The 23,276-nt window shown below is 39.0% G+C and overlaps 1 protein-coding gene across 2 annotated transcripts in view; it reads right to left on the reverse strand.

Moving 5' to 3' along the window:
- Positions 1 to 591: 591 nt before the first annotated feature.
- The window catches only part of GLRX3 (glutaredoxin 3), a 32,620-nt gene continuing 9,935 nt past the window's right edge, over positions 592 to 23,276 (reverse strand). The window contains exons 3-11 of one of the 2 annotated variants that reach the window (XM_023636889.2): positions 17,986 to 18,060; positions 17,058 to 17,259; positions 11,495 to 11,667; positions 11,197 to 11,258; positions 8,944 to 9,001; positions 7,045 to 7,097; positions 4,310 to 4,349; positions 4,133 to 4,225; positions 592 to 856 (exon numbers count right to left, since the gene is read on the reverse strand). In XM_023636889.2, coding sequence (XP_023492657.1) covers positions 806 to 856; positions 4,133 to 4,225; positions 4,310 to 4,349; positions 7,045 to 7,097; positions 8,944 to 9,001; positions 11,197 to 11,258; positions 11,495 to 11,667; positions 17,058 to 17,259; positions 17,986 to 18,060 — 807 coding nt within the window. In that variant the 3' untranslated portion in view covers positions 592 to 805. The remainder of the gene's footprint in view (positions 857 to 4,132; positions 4,226 to 4,309; positions 4,350 to 7,044; positions 7,098 to 8,943; positions 9,002 to 11,196; positions 11,259 to 11,494; positions 11,668 to 17,057; positions 17,260 to 17,985; positions 18,061 to 23,276) is intronic. The other variant, XM_070249428.1, reaches the window with a different exon arrangement.

Consider the following 23,276-nt stretch of genomic DNA (forward strand, 5'->3'; position numbering starts at 1 on the left):
ATTAGATTCAGGATCAAAAATACTGTTGAAATTTTCATGGACCTCAGCAAGATCTCAACCTATGTAAGGGCTAAATCAATACTTTCAATACAATGATTAAAATAAGCCGTGGTGCTTAACACAAACTGATAACACTCTTCTGTTCTTTGTCACAGCCACTCATTCTTCTACCTGTTTTTAAAAAAGTGCTTGCTGTAACATACTCAAAGAGAAGCCCTCTTCCTCTTAATGTTTCTTGGTAACACATTACTGGTGCTTTCTGAAACGCATCTCTGAAGGTGCAGATGCCCTACGCTGCCTCTGCAATTTTACCAGTGCCAAGCTCAGTGATGGTATCAGAAAAGATTTTCAGTTGAATTTTTCCAAGCTGTAAAGAGATCTTTGGCCAGTGTGGGGAGCCATTGGTTTGTTCTATGAGTTGTTCTAAATACTATTGTGGGTTACAGACTCTGTCACAGTTCTCCATTTTCTGATAACTATCTATTTCTTAACTGCTACAAGATGCCCACATATTATGAAAAAGATTTAAAGTGGGTTAATTACAGTAATGGTATGTTTAACATCACTATAAAAACACTTTTTTTTACACAATTATTTTAATTGAATTTGAATATGTTTATTGCATTGTATTTTTGGTGGAAAAAATGTAACATACATTTATTTAGCACAACCTTGTGAAATACACAAAGTGTAACTGGGTAAGAAGCATTCTTCTACTCCTAGTCCATTTCTGAGGACTAAATCATGAACTGCTCCATGTAATTAAATATCTCTTGCAATAGTTGGGCACCAAGTTTAACATTTATTAATTTTCTCCTTTCAGTATAGGCATCAATTCACCATTTTCTTTCAGTTCCTAAAAATAAAAAAAAGAAAATAATATGTATATGTATATATAAAAAATGAAAACATTTAAATAATTACAGATTGCAACTATATCAGAGAACTAAAGAAATACCTTATTGGATTAAAACCAGTCTACCAACACACTCAAACTAAATATTATGCCATAAAAACTGAGCACACTATCAGATTACAAAATAAAGTTAAAATGTATCCTAAAACCAACAGATTATTTAGCATTAGCGAACAGAGCAATTGGAGCAAAACGATGAAGGCTCATATTTAAACAACAGCAATAAGTAGGGGAAAAACTTTGAGTGATTGAAGCAACAATGTCATGTTAACATCCACTCACATACAATGCACGTGACACTGCTGCACCACAAATGGTAAACATGCTCCACTCTCTCAGCCCAACCTGGAAAAGCCACAGTACTAGCATGTACATGTAAACGTAAAGGCCAGAAACCATGAAAAAGACGTAATAATTCAGAAACTCCTTGTGCCCATCTTTCAGAATTAACATTTGGAATACAGCATCAAGTTTAAAATGTGACAATAAAGGATAAATAAGATATTCTAGTCTAAGATAAACATTTAATCTGATGTAACATTTCAGGTTATCAATCAATAAAGCCACAAAAACCCACTTGAGCTCCTCTCTGGATTAAACCCAAATAGGCGTGACTGTCATATGAACTCGACAACCCTCAGTGATGTCTTGGCATCTTCTACTCATTTAACAAGCAGAGATCCTGCGGCACCAAAGGACAAAGCAGGACTCTTCTGAGCACACGGCTCAGAAGGCAGTTCCATGCAGCACAGTGGAGAGGCCGGGCAGCCCTCAGGTAGAATCTGGACTCAACAGCTCACTGGCCCTGAGATGGCAGACAGCTCACTCAACTTCTCAGTCTGCGCTTCCTCATCTGCTGACCAAGAATGAGAACGCGCCTCTGTCAGGCTGCGGGGAGGATGACAGGAAGTAACCTAGGGGAAGCACTCCAGCAGTACGCCTGGCCCAGTGCAAGTCCTTCCACACAGCGATTCTCATCAACATCACTGCTGTGAATTCGAGCCAGCAGTTTAAACAGCAACCTGATCAAAATATTCTGACTCTCTCTAAACAAACTGTTTTCAGTCCAAACATTCTGCAGGAGTGAACTGTTCACTCTTTAGAGGTAAGATGAACTCACTGAGCACATATCAGTAGCTATTTTTCTCAGGACATTAGACTGAGTCATTGAGTTACTGAGTAATTCATTTATTCAATCACCCATTCAACAAAAAAAAGGACTCGACGCTCCTACAGAGGCCAGCCAGGATGAACCCGCCTGGAACATAACTGATGCTATAACCGACCTGAAGGCGAAGAACTGCACTCGGTAAGAAACCGACCAAGATGGCAACTAAAGAGCTGTTCCCAGTTATCTTCTCAAAGGAAAATGCTAACAATATCACAAATTTCCAAATGTGTATGTTCTTAGCAGGTGAACACAGAAAGTCATATAACACCCTGTTATAACCTAAAAAGAAGTGCCCACGCTGCTCAGCTTTAGAATTAAATGAGATTTATTGATTGTATCTTCCCAAGAGTTACCAATGGCTAAGGTACAGGCTATAAAACATTCAGACAAGAACAGGCTCAAGAGTATTTGGGGTTTGAAGACTGTGCTTACAAAAATAAAAAATATATATAAAATAACAAATGCAGATCTATTGTTGCTTCAGGGCTATCAAAAGCTACTATGTCAAACCTTTTTTTTTCTCTCCAGGAATGAGAGAGTTTAGTAGGAAAAATGCCTCAGTGACTTGCTTAAGAACTATGATGTCAAACGTGGAACTCGGCAAGAGATGAAACCCACGTGAACAAAATTGCAGGAGGAGCAGCCTCTGCGGTCAAAGGCGCTCACGCCTGTGTTTCTAAAACCTACCGGCTCACAGAGCTGACAGGGACGGGCTAGAGTTCTTCCATGTTAAGAAAGTACGAGTTAAAAACTTTCAGTTTACAACATACCTAGAAGCAGTACTGCTTACTACTTGCTTTCCACTTAAAACGTCAGAGATCTGACTCCAGAGAAAATCCTCTAACGGGTGAGGCAGGAGGAAGCGCTGAGCACCGGAGTAGCTCCACCAGCCCGACTTTATGGAAGTTCGTGCTGCTCAGGCCCTCTCCTGTACCCACCCACGGCCACCCTCCTCCAACACCCGCTATGCAGGGTGGGCCTGGGGTGCGGGTTTGAGGATTTAAAGCTGCAGCTTCCCTCTGTTGTTGTGGGCTAACCAGTAGAGCTGTGGAGCACACAGGTGCTGTTAGGTGGAGGCACCCTAAGCTCCAGACTTCAAATTCTATAAGAAAAATCAGGCCCATTTAAAATTCTATGAGCGTTTACTTTAAGCAAACCAACGAAGGAAATTAATCATCAAAGACGTATAAGAAACAGCATCCTCCGAAAATATGCTTACAATCTGAGAGAGCTAACCAATTTTGTAGCATCTGAGACTCAAAGTGGGTCTTGGAGATGACCTAATGCAATCCTCGTTTTCCTTTAGGAAACTGAGGTCAGTGACCTCAGGCTTCTGTGGCATGGCCAGCAAGGCCAGGCCAGCAGTGGGACTCAGGCTCCCCGCCCACGGCCCGGTGCTCTTTCTTCACTCCATCACCCAAGTGCATGTGAGTAAGGCAGAAAGACATGAGAAAATAATATAATAATTATAATATATAAATATAAGAGGACAGGAGAACTTCAGGAGCAGGAGCAAAACAAACATTTCTGGCTGGAAGAATCTGTAAACAATTCACAGACAAGAGAGGCCTTTAAATATGGAAAACAGATTTAATTATGGAATACACAAGGGAATCTAAAGCCGAGGAGACAGGGTGAAAAAAATCTGAAAACAGGGAAGAAAGTTCTACTGGAATTAGTACGGTGTGAGTAAAATCAAATTTTGAGCTTGCCATATAACTTAAGTCACAGAGTTTGGACTTTAGCCAGGAATCCCCTGGGGGCCACGGAGGTTCTGCAGAGGACCCGGAGCAGCAGGAGAGGCCCACGATAACAGAGGATGCGACCAGCTCAGGTGAGAATAGTGCAATACAGCAGCGACAATGAGAATGACAAGATTTTATGGTCATACAAATGGTAATACTAATCTGGAAGTGACTGGATATGAGACCAGAAAAGAAAGGCGTCAAGGACAACCTCGAAGTTTCTGTTCAACATGAAATAATAATTATTAAACACGCCAAAATTTTCAGTTCTTTAGGACACCAGATGAATTCCAACCTTACCTTAACGATATCCAGACCTCCAACAAGCTCCCCTTTCACATACAGCTGAGGGTATGTTGGCCAGTTGGAGTAAGCTTTTAACCCCTGCCGAACCTACAGAAACAAGAGGAACCCTGAAACCTTCCTATCAGACCCTAATGATTAAAACTAAGACAAAGGACATAAAAGAAAACTTACTTCTTCATCCTCCAATATATCAAACGTCTCATATTCAACACTACAAAAAGGAGAAAACATTTTAACAGGAAATATAGTTTTAAACAAAAATTTTAAAACCTATTTTGTGTTTTAAAAACAGTCAAGAAAAGTACATAAACTATTTTGTTGCTAATAAAACTTACTGTGGAAAAACGGAAATGATTTTACTTTTTAATCTGGTAGATACAACACAGAGTAAATCACTCTAAGATAGAACTTTATCTGGATGTTTCTCTAAACAATATTGGGTTAGACAGGGGTCAGCAAACTCTCTTCAAGTGTGACACAGTAAACACTGAGGGTCTGCAGGCCATCCCGTCTCTGCTGCACAGCACAGAAGCAGCCCGGCAGGCAGTGAGGAATGGGTGTGGCTGAGTTCCAATAAAACTCTTCACAAAAGCAGTTTGCCAACCCCCAGGACAGATTCACGCTCATCCTTTACATGGGCCTGTCGTTAACACTCTCACTCCATTTCCAGCTCCGACCCCAGGCTGCTGCTTCTTCACCTACTGGAAGCTGTTGGAGCAGGAGGGAGCAGCTCTGCTTCCCATGGACACAGAGGGTGGTGAGCACTGGCTAGGCTGGGGGCTCACCAGCCAGGATAACCACACTGCCAATGAACACCGCCTTATGGAGGTCTGCTTTCCACACAGAAATAAACTTATTTCCGAACACACATGCTATTTTCAATATGCACAAAACCAGTGAAAGTGTTGTGGCTTTATACTGTATAATGAACATTACTCGTATAAATAAACGAAAAATCACTGCTTGAAACTCCAACCATATCTACTCAGAAGGATTTCATTCTAAGGTAGTAAGAATTAGTATGAACATATGACTGAATCCCTGCAGGGAGAAAACAGGGATATGTGCAGGTCCAAAAACTGGCCAAAGAAAATGTCACATAGGAAAAACAAATTTCAGTTTTCATAAAACCAAAATCACCTTCATATACGAAAAAATCTTATTTACTTAGTAAACAAGTTCCCAAGAAAACTGTCCATGGTGCAGGAAACAGTCAAACGAATAAGCCAACTAATCCACTTAATATTTAATCAGTACCAAGTACCAAAAACTGAATGTCTGAAAGAAGAGCAAAGATTTAAAAAAGACCTTCACAAGGTAAGTCTCTCTTCAAGCTGAACTAAAGAAGGCAGATCTCCTAATCTAAATAGTATGATAAAAATAAGGAGCTACAGAACTATCTATAGGGAACCGAAGCAGTACTGGACCCAGCGTAGGGACGCAGAATCATAAAAGCCAGGACATCTCCTACAAGTTCCTTATAAAGGGTACCTTTCCCACCTCAATATACACTTGGTACTCAGCCCCTCAAGGCATGTGTATTCTGCCTAGCGAAGGAAATGGTAAGTGCAAGGACAGAGGAAAAGGAATAAAAAGCAAAGAGCCTTCTCCACATACTTATGACTCCCAGCAAGATCGTGGTGGTCTGTTCAACCTAAAAGAATCTCAGAGGTCCCCATGGCCTCATTCATCACAGAGCCGATCCTGTTTACCAAGTCTAGAGCTGGGAGGGCATTCTCTCCCAAAGAAACCCCTCTGCTCTAGGATAACTGGCACCTCCAATCCAATCTGGATTAGACAGAAAGCAAAGTTATAAAGATTTTTCACCAAATACATGAGCTGAGACAGGCCCAATGTTGTCACGTCCTGCCTCATGACCCTGCAGAAGCATGCCCGGAGGGGACAGCTTGGGCTAGGGAGAGGTGGACTGAGTGTGTCTCACCGTGGAGCTGTGGCAGAAGGGAGATGGAAAGGGGACCGAAATAAATGATGACCGAAACCAAGCCAGCCTCCCCTAGGCCAACAGCAGGGTGAAGAAGGGGCAGGCTAGAGGCCACGGAACAACAGACCGACTACACTCTCCTCTGTAAGATGTCACAGTCATTTGAAGAAATCAACCATTCTTTTCACATCTCTAAAGATGTATGTAAACCTGTGCTTCTCAACTCCTTTCAACCCTGCCCAAAAATGTCTAAATACTTTGAAGATCACTTTCCCCGTAACTTCATAGGGTTGGCTAATACATTTAAAGCTATGATCAGAATACTTATAATATTAAAAAGAAGCAATTATGAAGTAAGAAATAAGGAAGAGAAATAAGCAAAACCATTTGACAAACCTTATAGATCATGTGCTAAATATCTCCACATAAGTGGGTTTTTTTAATCGAGGTATAACAGACATATTGGTTTTGTTTTTAATCACAAAAATCAATTGCAATTTTCTTACCTGGCAGCTTCATCACTGGGCAGATCAAAAGCATAGGCAGTGCAATTTAACTTAGCCCACCTCTCAGATCCAGAGAATGGACCTTAACATGTGCCCTATCAGTTTCGTGAGCTGTTTAAAACTAGAACACTTTTTAAAGAAAATTAAAAATCTATAATACACTTTCCCTAAAATATCTTTATGCTTGTTAAGGACTTAGCTATTAACTTTCCTCTAAGAAAGCAGACAAACAGTTATTTCAGTGGTTCCCTGAGAACCTCCTTTATGTTACCAATAGGTTGACACTGGCCAGAAAATTCTACCGTGGTCTAAGTTAAAGCATTTTCAATAAATTATGGTAAAAACAAACTGACAGATAAAAATATATGAATATAGACATAACAACTGAATAGCATCAGTGGCATAACTGGAAAGCTGGATTTTCTTAAATATATCATTTGAAAACAAGACTGACTTACCCAGTACTATTTAGTATTTCCAGAATTTGTTTGCTGAATCCACATTTAGCTTCCTAAATTTAGGGGGAAAAAAAAAAAGTAAGATGCCTTACATTTTTGGTATGGCCCGCTGGCATGGCTGTATCTAATCCTTTGTCAACCAGGATGGCACTTAACGATGTGGCGCCACTATGAGCTTCCCAGTGCCTCTCCCGTCAAAGAGCAGTCAGAGAGGTGAGAACTCAGGAGGCCACCTCACACTCCCTGCACCTTCAAGAACTGACCCACTCACACAGCGTCCCGGATGCACAGCCCACACACTTATTTCGGTCTCTAACACTGGAGATGACGTGTTCTAGTCACTTACAATCTCTGAGGTCAAAAAGTTCCTCTAAGTCAAACCTCAACACTCTCCTGAGACTTCAGTTCCTTCTCTACTTCACTCATACAGGTGATCTCAACTCATTTAAGCTTTTTGCAATGATTATGATCATCGTTTTTCTGTTCCCAGCTGGACTTTTAGTCTCATTTTTAAAATTTATCTTTACATTATAGAGTATCAAACTTTCTTGAGGATATGGCAATCTTACACTTTTTTACATGTCACAGGATCCCAAATCCTCCTCTACTACAGGATCCTCTACTCCTGGAGAAAAGATTTGGCACCACATAAACATCTTGAGTGTTAATAATTCTATTCCTAAAATGTACAAACCTTCCAGAGCTTCCAGAAAAAAAATCTTTGAGAGTAAAAGTCTGCTTTAAACAATCACCAAGAAGAAAAAACAAAAAAGATGACTTTATCTACTACTGGAAATTATTAACGTCCTCTATTTTGTTTTAATAAACACAGTGAACCAGTCAAAGAATCTAGGTCCTAATCTAGTGATCACAACATGCTGAAATTTATGTTACCTCTTTCTTAGTTATTATTAGTTTCATTGTAACAGTTATATTAACTAATCAGTTATATAAACTAATCAGTCTCACTATATTAATTATATTAATTTTCACACTAGTTATCACAACCTCATTCTCAAAATCACCCTGTGAGGCACCATGCTGTCTGTTCACAAGAGGGGAAAGCGAAGCTCTCCAAAGTGAAGTGACTTGCCCAACACATCTTGGCTGATAAGTGAGGCAGACTGAACATAACTGCCTGTCTTTATTCCATCAGCCTTGCCTCTCGGTTTTAGCTCCTCATCTCTGAAGTGGGCCAACTCCCTCCAGCCATGCCACCTCAGCAGCTGACTGAGAATAAAGTCAGGGACAGAGGCAGTTTCTGGAGGCCACCACTCCAATCCAAATACCAATAATAATTAGTTCTGCTCAAACTCCCAGTGGGAGTGATCTATCAAACTTGATATTCAAAATAATGCACAATGAATATGTACTTTCATCAAAAAAGATCTAAGAACCATCCCACAACCAGTAAGAAGCGTCCAGCTGCTTCACCCATCCATATCAAACAAGTATTGAGCACACATCATACAGCTAGGGTTTATTGCTCCATCATCGACACTTCCGAAGGAGGATCTAGAGCTGCAAACCCAAGAACTAGAAGGGTCCCCACACTCAGGAAGTACAGTGACCAAACTGCATGCTACAAGAGTTGACAAACTCAAATGGTGAGGGCCAGCAACTAACAGAACCAGTAAAGTGTTAACAGTGTTGACCATGTTGGCTGACAAAGTTTGGCAGCAGAAAGAAATGCACCCCACTGAGATGTTGATGATAAAGTCAAGCAAAATGTAGATTACTTTGTTTGATCTCCATAAGCACCAATTAAGGCCTGGATAACTTCCTGATACCACTATAGCTTCATTAGCTAAAGCAAGGAAAAAAAGATTTAAGTGTCCCCTTGTCGCAGATGTTAACATCAAAAGAAATTACAAATAAAACCATTTTTGAGTTCTTTACCTGTTTGTTTCCTTTCATAAAGAGCATCACAGAAGCTTTATTTGTCAGTACTTTGAGCCTAAAGAGAGAAAATTGATATAAAATGGCTCAGCTCAATTATTAAACACCACTTTTGCTCCGCTTCATGAGTAACATGCATATTTGAGGGATAGCAGGATGATAGTTCACAGCTTTGAGTGGTATTAAACAAGCAAATGCATTGACATTTTCCTTTATTTCATTCTCTCCCTAAGCCACTGTAAAACACAATATGGCTTTTTAAGGCAACGAATGTTCCTTCAAGTTGCAATTTAAGCCCATCAACTCACAGTACTAAAAAAATAATAATAACCAATTCAATAAGGAATTGCTCAATAAGGGGCCTATATATTGAGCCCATCCAGAATTTTCAGAAGTAGATCTTGTGTTCCCTTTTCCATCATGAGGCCGTGCAAAGCTCTACACTATTAAGTGCTCACAAGGTCATACCTGCAGGGGGACATGCTAAATCTTGGAACACCAACTAACACCAGCTGCTAAATCAAATGCTCACATTAACCTTATGTTTGATATTATATACAATCTTTCAAACATCATGGTCTAACTTGCTGTCAGGAATTCTAACCATCTGTCTAGAGCTTAAAGTGTAGTCACAAATCTCAGAACTGTCCGTGTCAGAACAATGTACTGCTGAAGAACCTCCAAATCTCACAGTGGTCGCATCACCATGGCCTCCTCCTTCCATGGGTACCCTGGATCCATTCATGGCTCAAAATCTCATCACAGAATAAAGTTATCACAAATGAAACTCACAAATCATGCACAAAGCTATGTCACATACACTTTCAATATAGTACAATTAGCTAATTCTCAAAAAAACAGTCAGAAATAAAGAACACAATGCTGATCCTTATCACTCACGTAGTGACCCAACTACCTGGATCCAGGGAACCAACCCAAGTCCCCCTGTCTCACCCACAGAGATGTCGCCAAGCACCGGAACTCGGGCTCCTGCACATTGTTTACCAGGAGCCGTTTAAATTACTACTCAAAATATACTGAATTTTACTTTCTATACAATTCTAGCCAGTTATCTTTTGGTGTCTGAAACCACAGGCGATACAGACGCAGCACATTAAGAAAAGAGAGAGGTCTGATGGAGACAGGGACATAAACAGCAAGAGTGTACTCAACAGAGGGAAAAATAAGCTGAAAGCAAATGCAAGCAAATAAAAAGCATGGCAGTCTTCTGAGGCCGCACAGCCTTCATGAGCCACCCAGGCTATATAGCAAAGAACGCAACTGAGGACACTGGAGTCAACAAAGGGACTAGGAGCATTACCTTCTTATAAAAAAGGTATGAAAGAGTGTAAATTATTTGAGAAAATGTGACACTTAAAGGTCAGATTGACATATATGGAATACCATTAATGAGGATTACTTTATTAATCAAAGACAGATAAAGGAGGTGTTTATTATTAAACACTTTCAGAAATTCTCAAAATGTAAACGGCAAGAAAATTACAAGAGGAAGTTTTACCTTACAGACTCAAGCCTCGACTATGAAAGGCTGATATACTACTATATTTCAAAATAAATTCCTTTTTAAACTCCTACATTAATTCATATTTATTACAATAAAAATCCCTTTGTCTCCCTACAGGCCAAAGTCCAAAGCTTCTATAAGATAAAATCGCTAAAAGCTGATTGAGATCCTTCATAAAACAAAGAGAGACAGATTTTACAGCTCCAAAATCTCCTTGAATTTTAAGTTATCAAGGTTTAGACAGGACATGAGAAATCTCCAAGTGTTTGAGAAATCTCCACATGCACTACATACGCAGCATTTCCTTTTCAGTGTTCTAACAGGACAGTGACAGCAGCAGGCATCAGGACTCCATATAAGAAAACACAAGTAAGCCAGGATTAGGCCATGAGCAGGAGCTGTTACTAAAACCTGACCACCAAGACAATTGGATCCTGGCTCTGAAATGCAGAGAGAGAACTAAAACTTGGTCATTCCATTGTGACAATGATATTTTTATAAAAACAAAGAATATCCTCCACATAATCATTAAACTGGTGAAAAATATCTCCAGTCTAAATTAGACCTAGTTTGCATGACTAGTTTGACTGCAAACAACACAACTATGATATTGGCATAAAAAACAAATTCTGATTTCTACATAGAGAAGAGCAATGCAAAAACTGAGAATTAAAAAGTATTTTAAAAATAATAAATGGTAGACTATTTGCAACTTTTAAAACACTTACCTTTCCTCTAATTTGGGAGCTTTGGGGCAAATTGTATCTAGTTCTTCAGACGCTTCTAGCTCCTGAAATAAGCATACATGTAAGTTTAAGAAAACATCTATTATAACATAGCTCTCCTTGGTCGTATCATAATACAGAATATTACTCAAGCATCTCACCAGAAATACCCTGTATATATTCCAGATTCATATTAATAAATGTAGAGATTCTTAAGAAATGTATACTTTAGACTACAGCACTTATGAAGGTAAGCTCTAAGTGAAAACTCTTTATAAGGTACAGATTTCTCAATTCTAACCTTAATTATGTCAAGTCCTCCTACGAGCTCTCCAGAAACATACAGCTGGGGATAGGTGGGCCAGCTGGAATAGGTTTTGAGGCCCTGACGAACTTCTTCATCTGAGAAGATATCAAAACTGCTAAACTGAATATTATGTTTGTTAAGAATTTCCACCATCTGTTTGCTGAAACCTGCACACAGAAAAAGAAAATAAAGAACTTAGCTTCTCCCTCCCTCATTAACATACACACAATTTTAAATTAATTTAGAGTACATATTATCTACTAAATATAGATGTCTGCCTCTGTTTTAGCAGTGATTGAATCAGCATGGCTGAATAGTTTGTAAAGAGAAAGAAAATTCCAAGAACCCCTTATCTGACCATGAAGTACACCACATGTTCAGGTATGGCTTAACTTTTTAACAAACTTTTGAGTAAAAGAAAAAGAAAAAGAGTGTGTGTGTGTGTGTGTGTACACTTATCAAAGTTCCTCTTCAGTATGAGGCACATTTTTTGCTATAAGAGAAACAGTCCTGGCTAAAAAGCAGAGACCTGGAGTCCTGGCACCTGCTCCACCCACCAAGCAGATGCAGAGTTAAGCCCTCGACAGCCACCTCCCTCCCTGCACTTCGCATCAAGCAGGGGACTGGCCTGGACACTTGGGACAGTCCCTCCCAGCTCTGCTTGTCTGTGAATCTATGAGAATCAACGCTGGGTGGAGGAAAAACCCTACAGTAGTAATTTTTAACTACTACTTAGCCATACTGGATACCCAATTCTGTTTGGTTTCTAGACCTTTTTTACTGCTTCCTGTGTATATATTTCAGTAGTCCTCAATCTTTACCATCTCTAAATAGAAATTAAAAATCAAGAAGGAATGTGTTCTCTTTTAGTCTAAAATGGATATAGCACATTAAATTTCAAAACTATCCTCTCTGTTGTTATATATGAACTGTCAATAGACTGACAGTATTCTTTCTCATCCAGTGTCATAACTTGACAGTTTCTTTTTTAAAACTATTTACATTCCCCAAAGTATGTAATGCGATTTTTTTTTACTGCACTTTAGTGCCAATCTTATGTTCCATGATTTTATTATACTTTTGTGACCCATTTTTGTTCCACACTCTTTTGACATCATTTTCCTATTATGACATTAGTACTGAAGAATAAGAGTGTGAACATCAGTCTTTTATAAATCTGCTAGTCTTGTCTGAAAAAAGGGTATTTTTCTTTCCATAAACTAATTCTTCCCAATTGTTTTTCAATACTTTTTACCACTCTACTCTTTCACATTCCATCATTCTTCTTTTCAAACACAGGCATAATTCACTGGAAAATAACCTATTTTTCAGATTCAAAATTCCTACAAGATTTAACAGCATCAGCAATTATTTTTAAATAAAATTGAATAAAAAAATTCAGTATAAGATTAACTGCAAGAATAGGCTTTACGGAACATCCTGCAAAAGCACTTTTACTATTAAAACATGGATTTATTAACTGAGCTCCAAACATTTTTCAGATCTGCAGTTTATTGAGATGAAGCTCTGGTATTTATTTATATAGCATATAAGTTGCTTTTCCTACAACTGAAGTGTTAAGTTCATGTACAGCCTGAAGTAAAACACTGATTCTGAAATTTTTTCATTCATCTGGGAGTTCATTAGTAAACAGCTAACGGCTGATTGCTGATAGTTATTCTGTTGCCAATATATTAACTCATTTCTACTGTAACTGGCTGAGAAAAAGCTTTATTTTAGCTTTAGGCAATTACATGCGGACTAGAAAGATTGATTGGTAGTGTTTCATTTTTAAGGGTTAAAGTGGCAGACTGAAAATGTTATGCTTAAGGATAAAATAGTGAGAAGGCTTTATTCTAACAAAATATTTACACACAGTTTTTTTTTTAAGAAAAATGCATGCATGCAATAAAAATATTTAAAAGTAGAAAAACCCTGTTTAACTGCCACAGAACCACCATTTCTATCTGTAGTCATTTCTACTCATGACAGAAGACATGAAAAAGAAGCCCAACTGACACATTTCATCACTACCTAACAACAAGAAAACCCTAAAGAATATTTCCAATCCTGCAATGTTTCTGTGTCTGATTGTTTAAAAAGTAAAACCCAGTTTGATGACTCTCCTTGCAGGAGAAATTTCTGTACTGTGGTTCGAATACCTTTTGCTTTGCCAAAAGCTTTGCTAACTGAAATAGAGGAATTCCCAAATAACTTAATTAACCGGCATGTTCAAGGATTTAACATCCTGTTTAAAAAGATGTACATCTCAGTGCTTCTCAAAAATCTCCCAAAACATGAGAGCCCTCTCTTTCTTGTCCTCCTGAGCACGGAATAAGGACAATCTAGTTCTTTGACGACTGAGAACATAGCAACCTGTCAGGCTCATAATACAAACACTATACAATTCTGTAGGTAGAGCCCAAAAGTAAAGGTTAAGAAGACAGAGATGTGAGATGTGCAGGCGCTGGGCTGAGTCCAAGGAGACTCCAGGGCAGATCCAGAAATGATTTTCAAGGTTTCTTTGACACGAAATTTAAATGTTACTCATTCATGTTTTTTTGATTAACTAAAAGCGAGGTGGGGGACAGCTAATCAAAAATCAAGCATAGCTCTACTTCACAAAGGGAATCCAACGAGAGTAATGGGTGTTACTGACGGCAGTGCTCTCCAAGTGCATTCTGTGTAAAACACAGACATCAGCCGCTGGAGTTCATGAATGCTGATGGTCTCTGCTTTCACAAAGGAGGCTCTGCCTAACACTTTGTCTCTAACATGCCAACAGAAGAGCAGAAACAATTTTTCACTAAACAGGCCCACAAAGGAAGAGGGTGGAAGTTACATTCATTCTAAGAAAACAGTTTAAGGATGAAGACAGTTTGTATAGCAGTGCACAGAGAAAGGGCACAGAGAATCAGAGTAGAATCAACGAAGGAAGGACAAGGCACAGTCACAACAGAAGGATCTCTCAATTAATCCCTAAGTAGATATTTTATTAAAGAATACCATCACTCTAAAATGACCTACTCACTATATGTGATAGAAGGACATGCTGTAACAGAAACCAAAATACTGGGAAACAGAAAAGTCTACTAAAACATAGATATGAGCTAGCCCCATGGCCTAGTGGTTAAGTTCGGCATGCTCCATTTCAGTGGCCCAGGTTTGGATCCCAGGGCAGACCTACACCACTCATCAGCAGCCATGCTGTGGAGGCACGCCACATACAAAAATACAAAACAGAGGAAGACTGGCATGGATGTTAGCTCAGAGCAAATCTTCCTCAGCAAACAAAGAAAAAGGAAAAAAGCAGTTGTAATAATTATAAAGAATAAAATAAGTACTAGGATGGAATAAAACTCTGTTAAATCACATAAATCTAAAGATCTTTTTTTAATTCCCTAATTATGTCTTTTATTATCTAAAGGTCTTTAATAACATGTTCTTCAGATTGCTCTGTTTTTTTTTTTTTTAGATTTTATTTTTTTTTCCTTTTTCTCCCCAAAGCCCCCCGGTACATAGTTGTACACTCTTCGTTGTGGGTCCTTCCAGTTGTGGCATGTGGGACGCCGCCCCAGCGTGGCCCGATGAGCAGCGCCATGTCCGCGCCCAGGATTCGAACCAACGAAGCACTGGGCCGCCTGCAGCGGAGTGCGCGAACCCAACCACTCGGCCACGGGGCCCGCCCCTGCTCTGATGTTTTAAAGCTTCTTTTTTATTCTAACTTGTTATTTGTACAGTCTTCTAAATGCCAATCAGATAGTTAATATAAAAATGGCTAGAAATACATCATAAATTCAGTCTAATGAAGTAAAAGGTAAGTAGAAAAATGATTATTTCTACATGTAATTCTAATTTATTTAAATAATCATATTTGGAGATCTTGAAAAGGATCTCCAAGATTGGCTCCAACCCGCACCACCACCAAGGAAGAACTAAAGGCACAAGGGGAATAACTGACTTATCCCTCACGTTATCAAGGCAGGCAGCATAGGGCAGTCGGGACTGCAGCTCACCTGTCGTGACACCTAGTCTGCAATGCTCTCTGATACACCACCTTCCCCTCTGGTGCCTAAATATACCTTCCCGGAGCTTCACTTTTATCACCTGTCAATTTTACTAGGTTATCATTCAGAAAAGATTAAGAGAATGCTACTGTTCAATACCAAAGAAGAGAATATTCTGTTGGTTTTACTATATGTTTACTCAGTATAACCTGTATGACGTGTCATACAGGTTTGTCCACATCCTACAGCTAGTCCTACAGCACTTCAGACTTGAATGAAAGTCCTGAATAAAACCCCCTGGGTCACCACAGAAAGTACCAGAAATTATTTTTATGCTTGACAGGAGAAAGTGAACCAGTTTCAACCTCTATTAAAAACAAACAACCACAAAACAGAGACTGTCTGTTGCTATCTTTAGTTAACTCTAGTATAGATTCAGTTAGCTTTTCAATACATAAATAAGAGGCATCTGATGTAAATATTGGAAAGGAAATTTTTCAAGTAGAACTGAGAGATAAAGGAACCATTTTTTCATCTTTTCAAGATAGAGTTCATCATGAAACTTTATATTTAAAACTAGACTTTTTCATAATTTTATATGTAATGTTAACCATATAGGGAAGAATTTATAATTAAACTTATATTGGAAGCTTGGCTATTTTTATAAAGTCACACTGGACATGCAGTAATTGTATCAACAGCACACTCAATTTTACTGCCACCTATCTTAATAAATTCCCTCCTGTGCAGTTGAAACAAATACTCTTAGATTCTCAACAGCATCATCAAAAAGCATTAATGCTCAATTATGTAGCATAATAATGTTGTACAAGGCACAGTAAAAAGAAAACAACATAAACCCAGAGGGTCAAATAACTCTAAAACTTACTTAAGGACAAAATTACAAGCGTATACATGATATAGAAAATAAGAGTGACTATAAGCCACAGAATTAGGAATCTTTAAATTACTAGCAGCTATACATTGGAAATGATGGCAGTGAGTGGAGTGAATAATACAGTTATTAGATGTTGAGAGATGACAGGGAAGGCAAAAGTGCACGGGGCAGACACAGGAACACTATCAAAATTCTGTACATCTATGAACTGTTAAATCTGGACCAGGCGAATAAAAGGAGGCTGCCAAGAAGGAGAGGATAACTGTTAATAGCAAAATTAACTAAACAGGCAAAGCCCATTAATGGAGACAGCAATATGACTGCTGGAACCTAAGCCCAACTTTGCTACCAGGTGACCTTGAGCAAGTCGCCTTCACATCTTTAGGTACTTATGTGTACAACAAAGATCATGAATTAGATGATTTCTAAGATGCCTTTTGGTTCCAACATTCTCTGAGACTATAGTGCAAACTAATTCATATCACCTAATCATACAATGCCTTTGGGAATTATAACGTTTCTGATGTTCAAGGTATCTGAACACAAGTGTAAGATGTATGGTATAGCTTGAAAAGAGCATGTATGCCCCAACTGTACCCTATCTTGATAAAGTACCCATTTTGTTGACATTGTCTTAAAAGCAGCTTCTTACCACAGCGGGGTTCCTGAGGAGTTCCTTTCATAAACAACATGCAGGGGGCAGCATGAGTTAATTTCTTCAGGCGAAGGTTGAGATCTTCTTTAGGATGCTCATTACCACTGGGTGGGAAGGACCCGCTAGATGCGTGGCGCTGAACTTTTTTGGTCAACTCTGGGGCATGTGCACCATCTAATCGGTCAACTTTCTGAGAATTCTAAAGTTTAAAAAGTCATTTAGAATACATGCAGCATTCCTTCATCATCTCCATATTTTAGGCTCCAAAATTACAACAAGCACAAATCCACAGTTCTGGGCAATTTTTAAAGGACTATTATTGGAGAAGTTTTTAAAAATCTGATTACCAACTGCCTACAATGCACCTCAATTTTAGAAATAAATAATTGTTTTCTTTTTTTTTCCTTTTTGGGAACATACAAAGAAAACATTGCTATATCTCAAACTCAAACCAGATCACAGTCTGACCTAAGATAGAAAGGATTTTCCCACCTCTCAGGAATGAATCTATTATTAAGTATAAATGAGGTATTTGGGGAACTATGGTAACACCCAGGGGTGCCCTGAAGCACAGATTTGCTTCCTAAAAGAGTCATTAATCAAACCAGACCCAGCCAGATGTTTCATTACATACGGGCACATGCCCTAAACATCCAACTTCTGACGCAACTCAGGGAACACTTTGGGTCTACAGCAATATATCTGGATTTTTCTCAAGAAGCTCCTGGTTCTGGATGTCCACAGTCCATGTCACTTTTCTAGGACCCCCAGACAAGCAAACAATGAAACTACAAGAAGAAAGGGCAAAGCTAGGAACAAGCAAATGCCTAATGTTCACGGATCAGGGGAGCGGGTAAAGAAGCGAGACAGATAGCCCCACGGCCCACTACAGAGGCGTGATCTCTTGTGCCATCTTTATCCTTACCTTGAAAAATAGAAAGGTGGGGACAGAACTAATTTCATATTTTTCAGATACCTCAGGAACAGCTTCAGCTTCCAACTTTAAAATAAAAGAATTTAAGCTTGATTATAAAAAGGTCCTTCTTTACTATTTCAACATGTAAATCAGTTTCACATGCATTATCCCTTCAAGTAGTTGACGTTTTCAAAGAGTACAAAAGTTTATGACACATTTACATTTAAATGAGACTCACTGGGCTGGCATGTCAGCCACCGAGTCTGAAGTGTCAAAACAGGTTCAGAGGTTTTTATTTTGTTGCACATTTCAAAAGATGCCTGGAGGCTGTGAATAAAATTTTTGGTGCACTAGTGACCTAGTAAATTTTCAATCATATGCAGCGACTACTATATTGAAATCCATAAATCACTGACCCCAGTTATGTCATGATTACAGTGCTTATTTTCTGCCCACAGCAATTCTTGCTGTTTGCTCTATTGACTAATTTCAAGAGGCAGTACATCATGACTGACAGTTGCAGCCTTCTGCAAATTATGAAGCAAAAAGGAGTATTTCTTCAATAAACTATTGATGTCTGATAAATTTTACTTTTAACTCCTGCAAGGCTGTAGGACACTAAGCAGATACCTTGCTAGGTTACTTGCTTCTGGGTCTATTCATACACTGAAATACATTTTAAGTAAGATGACTGCATTCTGTCTGATAACTTCCTTGAGGTCCCTCAACAAGAGATGATGTGATATCTGATACATGGATTTGAAACATATTTAATAACACACTTTCTAAATAATTAGAACACAATTACTGTGAGCTATTTATGTAGGATTATATGAACAGTATACTTTAAAAAAAAAAAAAACCAAGATACATTGCATCTCTCCCTCACAGGACTGTCAATGTAATATAAACTTTTTAAAACCAATAAAAATCTGTATTCACATACCTGTAGGAAATAAAATTTATTCTTAAATTATATTGTTAAAAGTTTTTAAAATATCTATACTGCATTTTTCCAAAAGTGAAAGATTTCCCGTGGGCTTGAAATACTATTTGCTCTAGAGCTTCAGCCAGTGTGGCAGATCCGCCCAGAGGACTCCTGACAGCACGCGGAGGCAATCATTTGTCTCGGGTTTGGATCTTCTAGTTAATATTCTTGGACGCTCTTTTACTACCTTAATTCTTTTTTCTTTAGAAGACCCTTTTGGAACACTATTTTTAATTATTTTCATTTTTTAATGTATTTATATATAAAGTTATATACATGTGAAATCAACATAAACTGTCCAATAAAACTGAAAAAAGAACAGAGAAGACAAAGCATTCAGAGACAGCTGTTTAGAAAAGACTCTTCCTGAAGTTTTAGAAACTTTTGTGCTGTTTTCTTTCAAACAATTCCACGCTCAGACCAAAGAGGAGCAGAAAAGGTGATGGATGACAAAGGCAGTTCATTATTTTCCTTCTTTCGGCTAACATCTATCAAGTGCCCACCATACACTGGGCACTGGGCTAGGCTCACTTAAGATCCCCATCTTTGGTACTACTGGATTCTTACAGAAAAGTAATACAAATTTTAAAAAAGGGGCAATATTAAGTCAAAACAAGATAATATGGTCTTAAACCAGAGCAAAACAGGTAACATCCTGACTCATAAAAAGAAATTCCTATATACTTTTTTCAAAGCTGTTCTCTTCTCATATTCCTGCTGATTTCCAATAGGGTCTCTTACTGAAAACTGTTCTGGGAAGCAAATAATCCTCTTGAAATTCCTGCTGAAGCTGAGAGGATCACTACACGTACCTCTCCTCAAATGAGCACCCAGAAGACGAGATCTTAATAAGACAAAGACAATGGTGACAGGGTGACAGGCAAATCCTCTTGAGCAAGGGCCAGAGGTACCATTAAAGACAAAGCCAGGGGCTGGCCTGGTGGCGCAGCGGTTAAGCGTGCACATTCAGCTTTGGCGGCGGCCGGGGTCCACTGGTTCAGATCCCGGGTGCAGACATGGCACCGCTTGGCACGCCATGGTGTGGTAGGCGTCCCACATAAAAAGTAGAGGAAGATGAGCACAGATGTTAGCTCAGGGCCAGGCTTTCTCAGCAAAAAGAGGAGGATTGGCAGCAGTTAGCTCAGGGCTAATCTTCCTCAAAAAAAAAAAAGACAAAGCTATTCCCCAGAACATAGGGCAAGTGAAGTCCTAAAACCTCTGCAGCACTAAAACTCTTTGGAAATATTTTTGTTGGATATAAAACAACACAACAACTATAACAATGAAAACAGAAAATAAATATATAAATATTTTAAAATGATCTGCATTCAGAAGAGACCAAAGATGGTCAATAATAGCTATCTGCACCATAAACCATGACAGGTCCTTTAAATAAAAGTGCCTAGACTACTTACAACCTGGAACGGTGGGAGGCATATTATCATCTCAGCTTTATAGATGGCTAGGTAAAAAGGAAACCTATCCAAAGACACACAGTTAATAAGGAGCAGAGCTGAGAAACAAACCCAAGTTCGTTGGACTAAAACAAAGTCTACACTTTTTTCACTATACTATGGTTACCTTTTTCTACTACAACAATCAGAAAGAAAGACTAAACTTCAAAGATGGGATTTATACATGACTTCAGGACCAAATACGAACATTTCCAGAATGGAATCTCAGACAGAATGCCTTCGGTGGGAACGTCTTTTGCTTCCTGTACTGTGAATCTCAAACTTGGACACTTCCCCTGCAGTATGCTGTGTGCCTCTGGAGAAGAGGCGAGAGCAGAGGTGTTGCTACAGCAAGATAAATCCAGAGGTAGGGAATTCTCTCTCTAGCCTACTTCAGTTTACCAAAGGTCATTGAAAACTGCCAGGATAGTAACGGCTAATGCTATGATTTATTCTAGACCAGACACTTCTAAACGCATTTCGTCTACTGACTCATTTAATCCTCACAACAATAGGTGCTGTCACCACACCCACCCCACTAAAGAAAGTGGAACTGAAAGAAGTCAGGTAACTTGGTCAAGATTACAACACTGTTGAGTGGTGGAGCGAGGCAGTCTGGCTCCAAAGCCAAGCTCCTACACTGCCATGTTGCCATTTCACCAAATCCAATGCTTAGTCTTTTTTCCTCATTTTACTGACCTTTCAGCAGTCATTCAGTAAGCATGACAACATGCACCTTCTAGCAACACCCTTCCTTTGGCTTTCCATGTTTTCTTCTTCCCTTTCATACTCTTAGACTCAGTCTTTGGCTTCTTCCTTCACCTCTGGCCAACCTATACATGGCTGCATGTCCCAGGACTTGGTTCTGAGTCTGCTTCTCTTACCTACACTCATTCTCCTAGAGTGGTCTCATCCAACCTCACGGCTCTAACAATATGGCAACAACACCCAAGTTCTATGCAGGCCAGACCTTTCCCCTCACCTCCAAGCTATACATTCAACAACTGCACTGAGATCCCTACTAGATATCGCCCATTAAACCTGCTCCTCCCCAGGGCTTCTCTATCTCATTTAATCCATCCAGTTGCTCAAATCAAAAAGGAGACAACCTTGATTAATCTATTTCCCTCATCCTCAACATCCAACCCGTCAACAGGTCTTCTGGGTTCCCCACCAAAACATAAGCCGACTCAAACCATGACATTATTTCAACACTCTCTCTCCACTATTGTCCAAGGCATCTCTCTCACCTGGCCTAGTGAAATAGCCTCCTAACTGATGTACCTACTTCTAGTCTGCACTGTTACTCTCTTCGAACCATGCGGAGACACAGCAGCCAGAGTGATCAATTTAGGAATCAGACTGTGTCTCAGAATAAAATCCAAGCTCTACCATCACCCACAAGGCGACTTGGCCCTTGCCAACGCCTCCAACTTCATACCACAGCCTTTCCTCCTTCACTATCCGTCAGCCCCACTGGCCTTCTGCCTGCTCCTCTAAGTCTGCACTTGCTGATCCTCTGCCTAAAAGCTCTCTCTCAGCTTTTCCAATGACTGTCTCCTCTTCATTTTTTAGCTCTCGCTCCCCAGCCTCAACCTAAATAAAGCACCCCACCTCATCTTTCACAGCCTGCCTATTTATTTCTTTTGTAGAACTTATAACCATCTGAAATTACCTTGATAATATGTGTTACCCATTTACTGTCTATGCCCTTACTGTTCTGTATTCCCAGTAACTAGCATTATGCATGGCATATAATGACAAGTGTTCAATATATAAATTCTGACAGAATACTGAACAAATCGTAGTCACTACTCCTAAGCCAAGAACGGAATGCCCACTGGCCAGCGGTGGCACTGAGGCTCCAAGGTTGAAGAGAGAATGATTAAACTCAACATTCAGGGACATTTTGTTAAACCTCATACAGAAGCTTCTTTCTACTCTGTGACATGTGATACAAAAGGAAAAATTCTCAAAATCAAATTCTTTCTTTGTCAGTCAAATACAAATTTCAAAATAGATATTTAAAATAACATTTCTGAAAACTTTTTTAAAAAGACTTTTGCCAAACTTAGCCCAGTAACAGCTAATAAACTATGTTAATTGTGATTTTTTTTACCAAAACAACACAGATAAAAACTAGGATATTTTTAAGACTTAACAATTCTACTAGAATTATCTGAGAGGGATTTTCACAGTTCCTAAAAAATGGAATCCTACATATGCTCTCTAAGATGCCAAACAAACTACAGTCATGTGTTGCTTAACAATGGGGATACTTTCTGAAAAATGATCTTTAGGCTATTTCATCCTTGTTAAACTACAGTCATATGTTGCTTAACAACAGGGACACGTTCCGAAAAATGGATAATCAGGTGATTTCATCCTTGTGTAAACATCATAGAATGTACTTACACAAGCCTAGATGGTATAGCCTGCTATACACCTAGACTATATGGTACTACTCTTATGGGATCACCATCGTCTACGTGGCCTATCGTTGACCAAAACATTATTTTGTGATGCATAACCATAGGTAACATTCTGAGGCTGAAAAATAGGAATTCGGCTAGTTAGTTGGTACCTAGTTATTATACAGCTAGTTGGTACCTTCTGAAAATTGCCCTACAATGTCTGCTTACACGTACTAATTGTACAGATATTTAGTAGTAAACAGTGTAAACTACAGAAATTATCTATACTGATTATATAGACCTTTAGAAATTAAACAGTGTGAACCTGTATTTTTAAGACGGTTGCACATTTAAGAATAAGTCAAACTATAACAATTCCTATTTCTTTAAGGAATCAAAAAATACAAATTTAAGTATATAACTCTTTCTGCACCCTTGACCTTA

This window comes from Equus caballus, chromosome 1 (assembly GCF_041296265.1).
Source record: "Equus caballus isolate H_3958 breed thoroughbred chromosome 1, TB-T2T, whole genome shotgun sequence".
Lineage (NCBI taxonomy): Eukaryota > Metazoa > Chordata > Mammalia > Perissodactyla > Equidae > Equus > Equus caballus.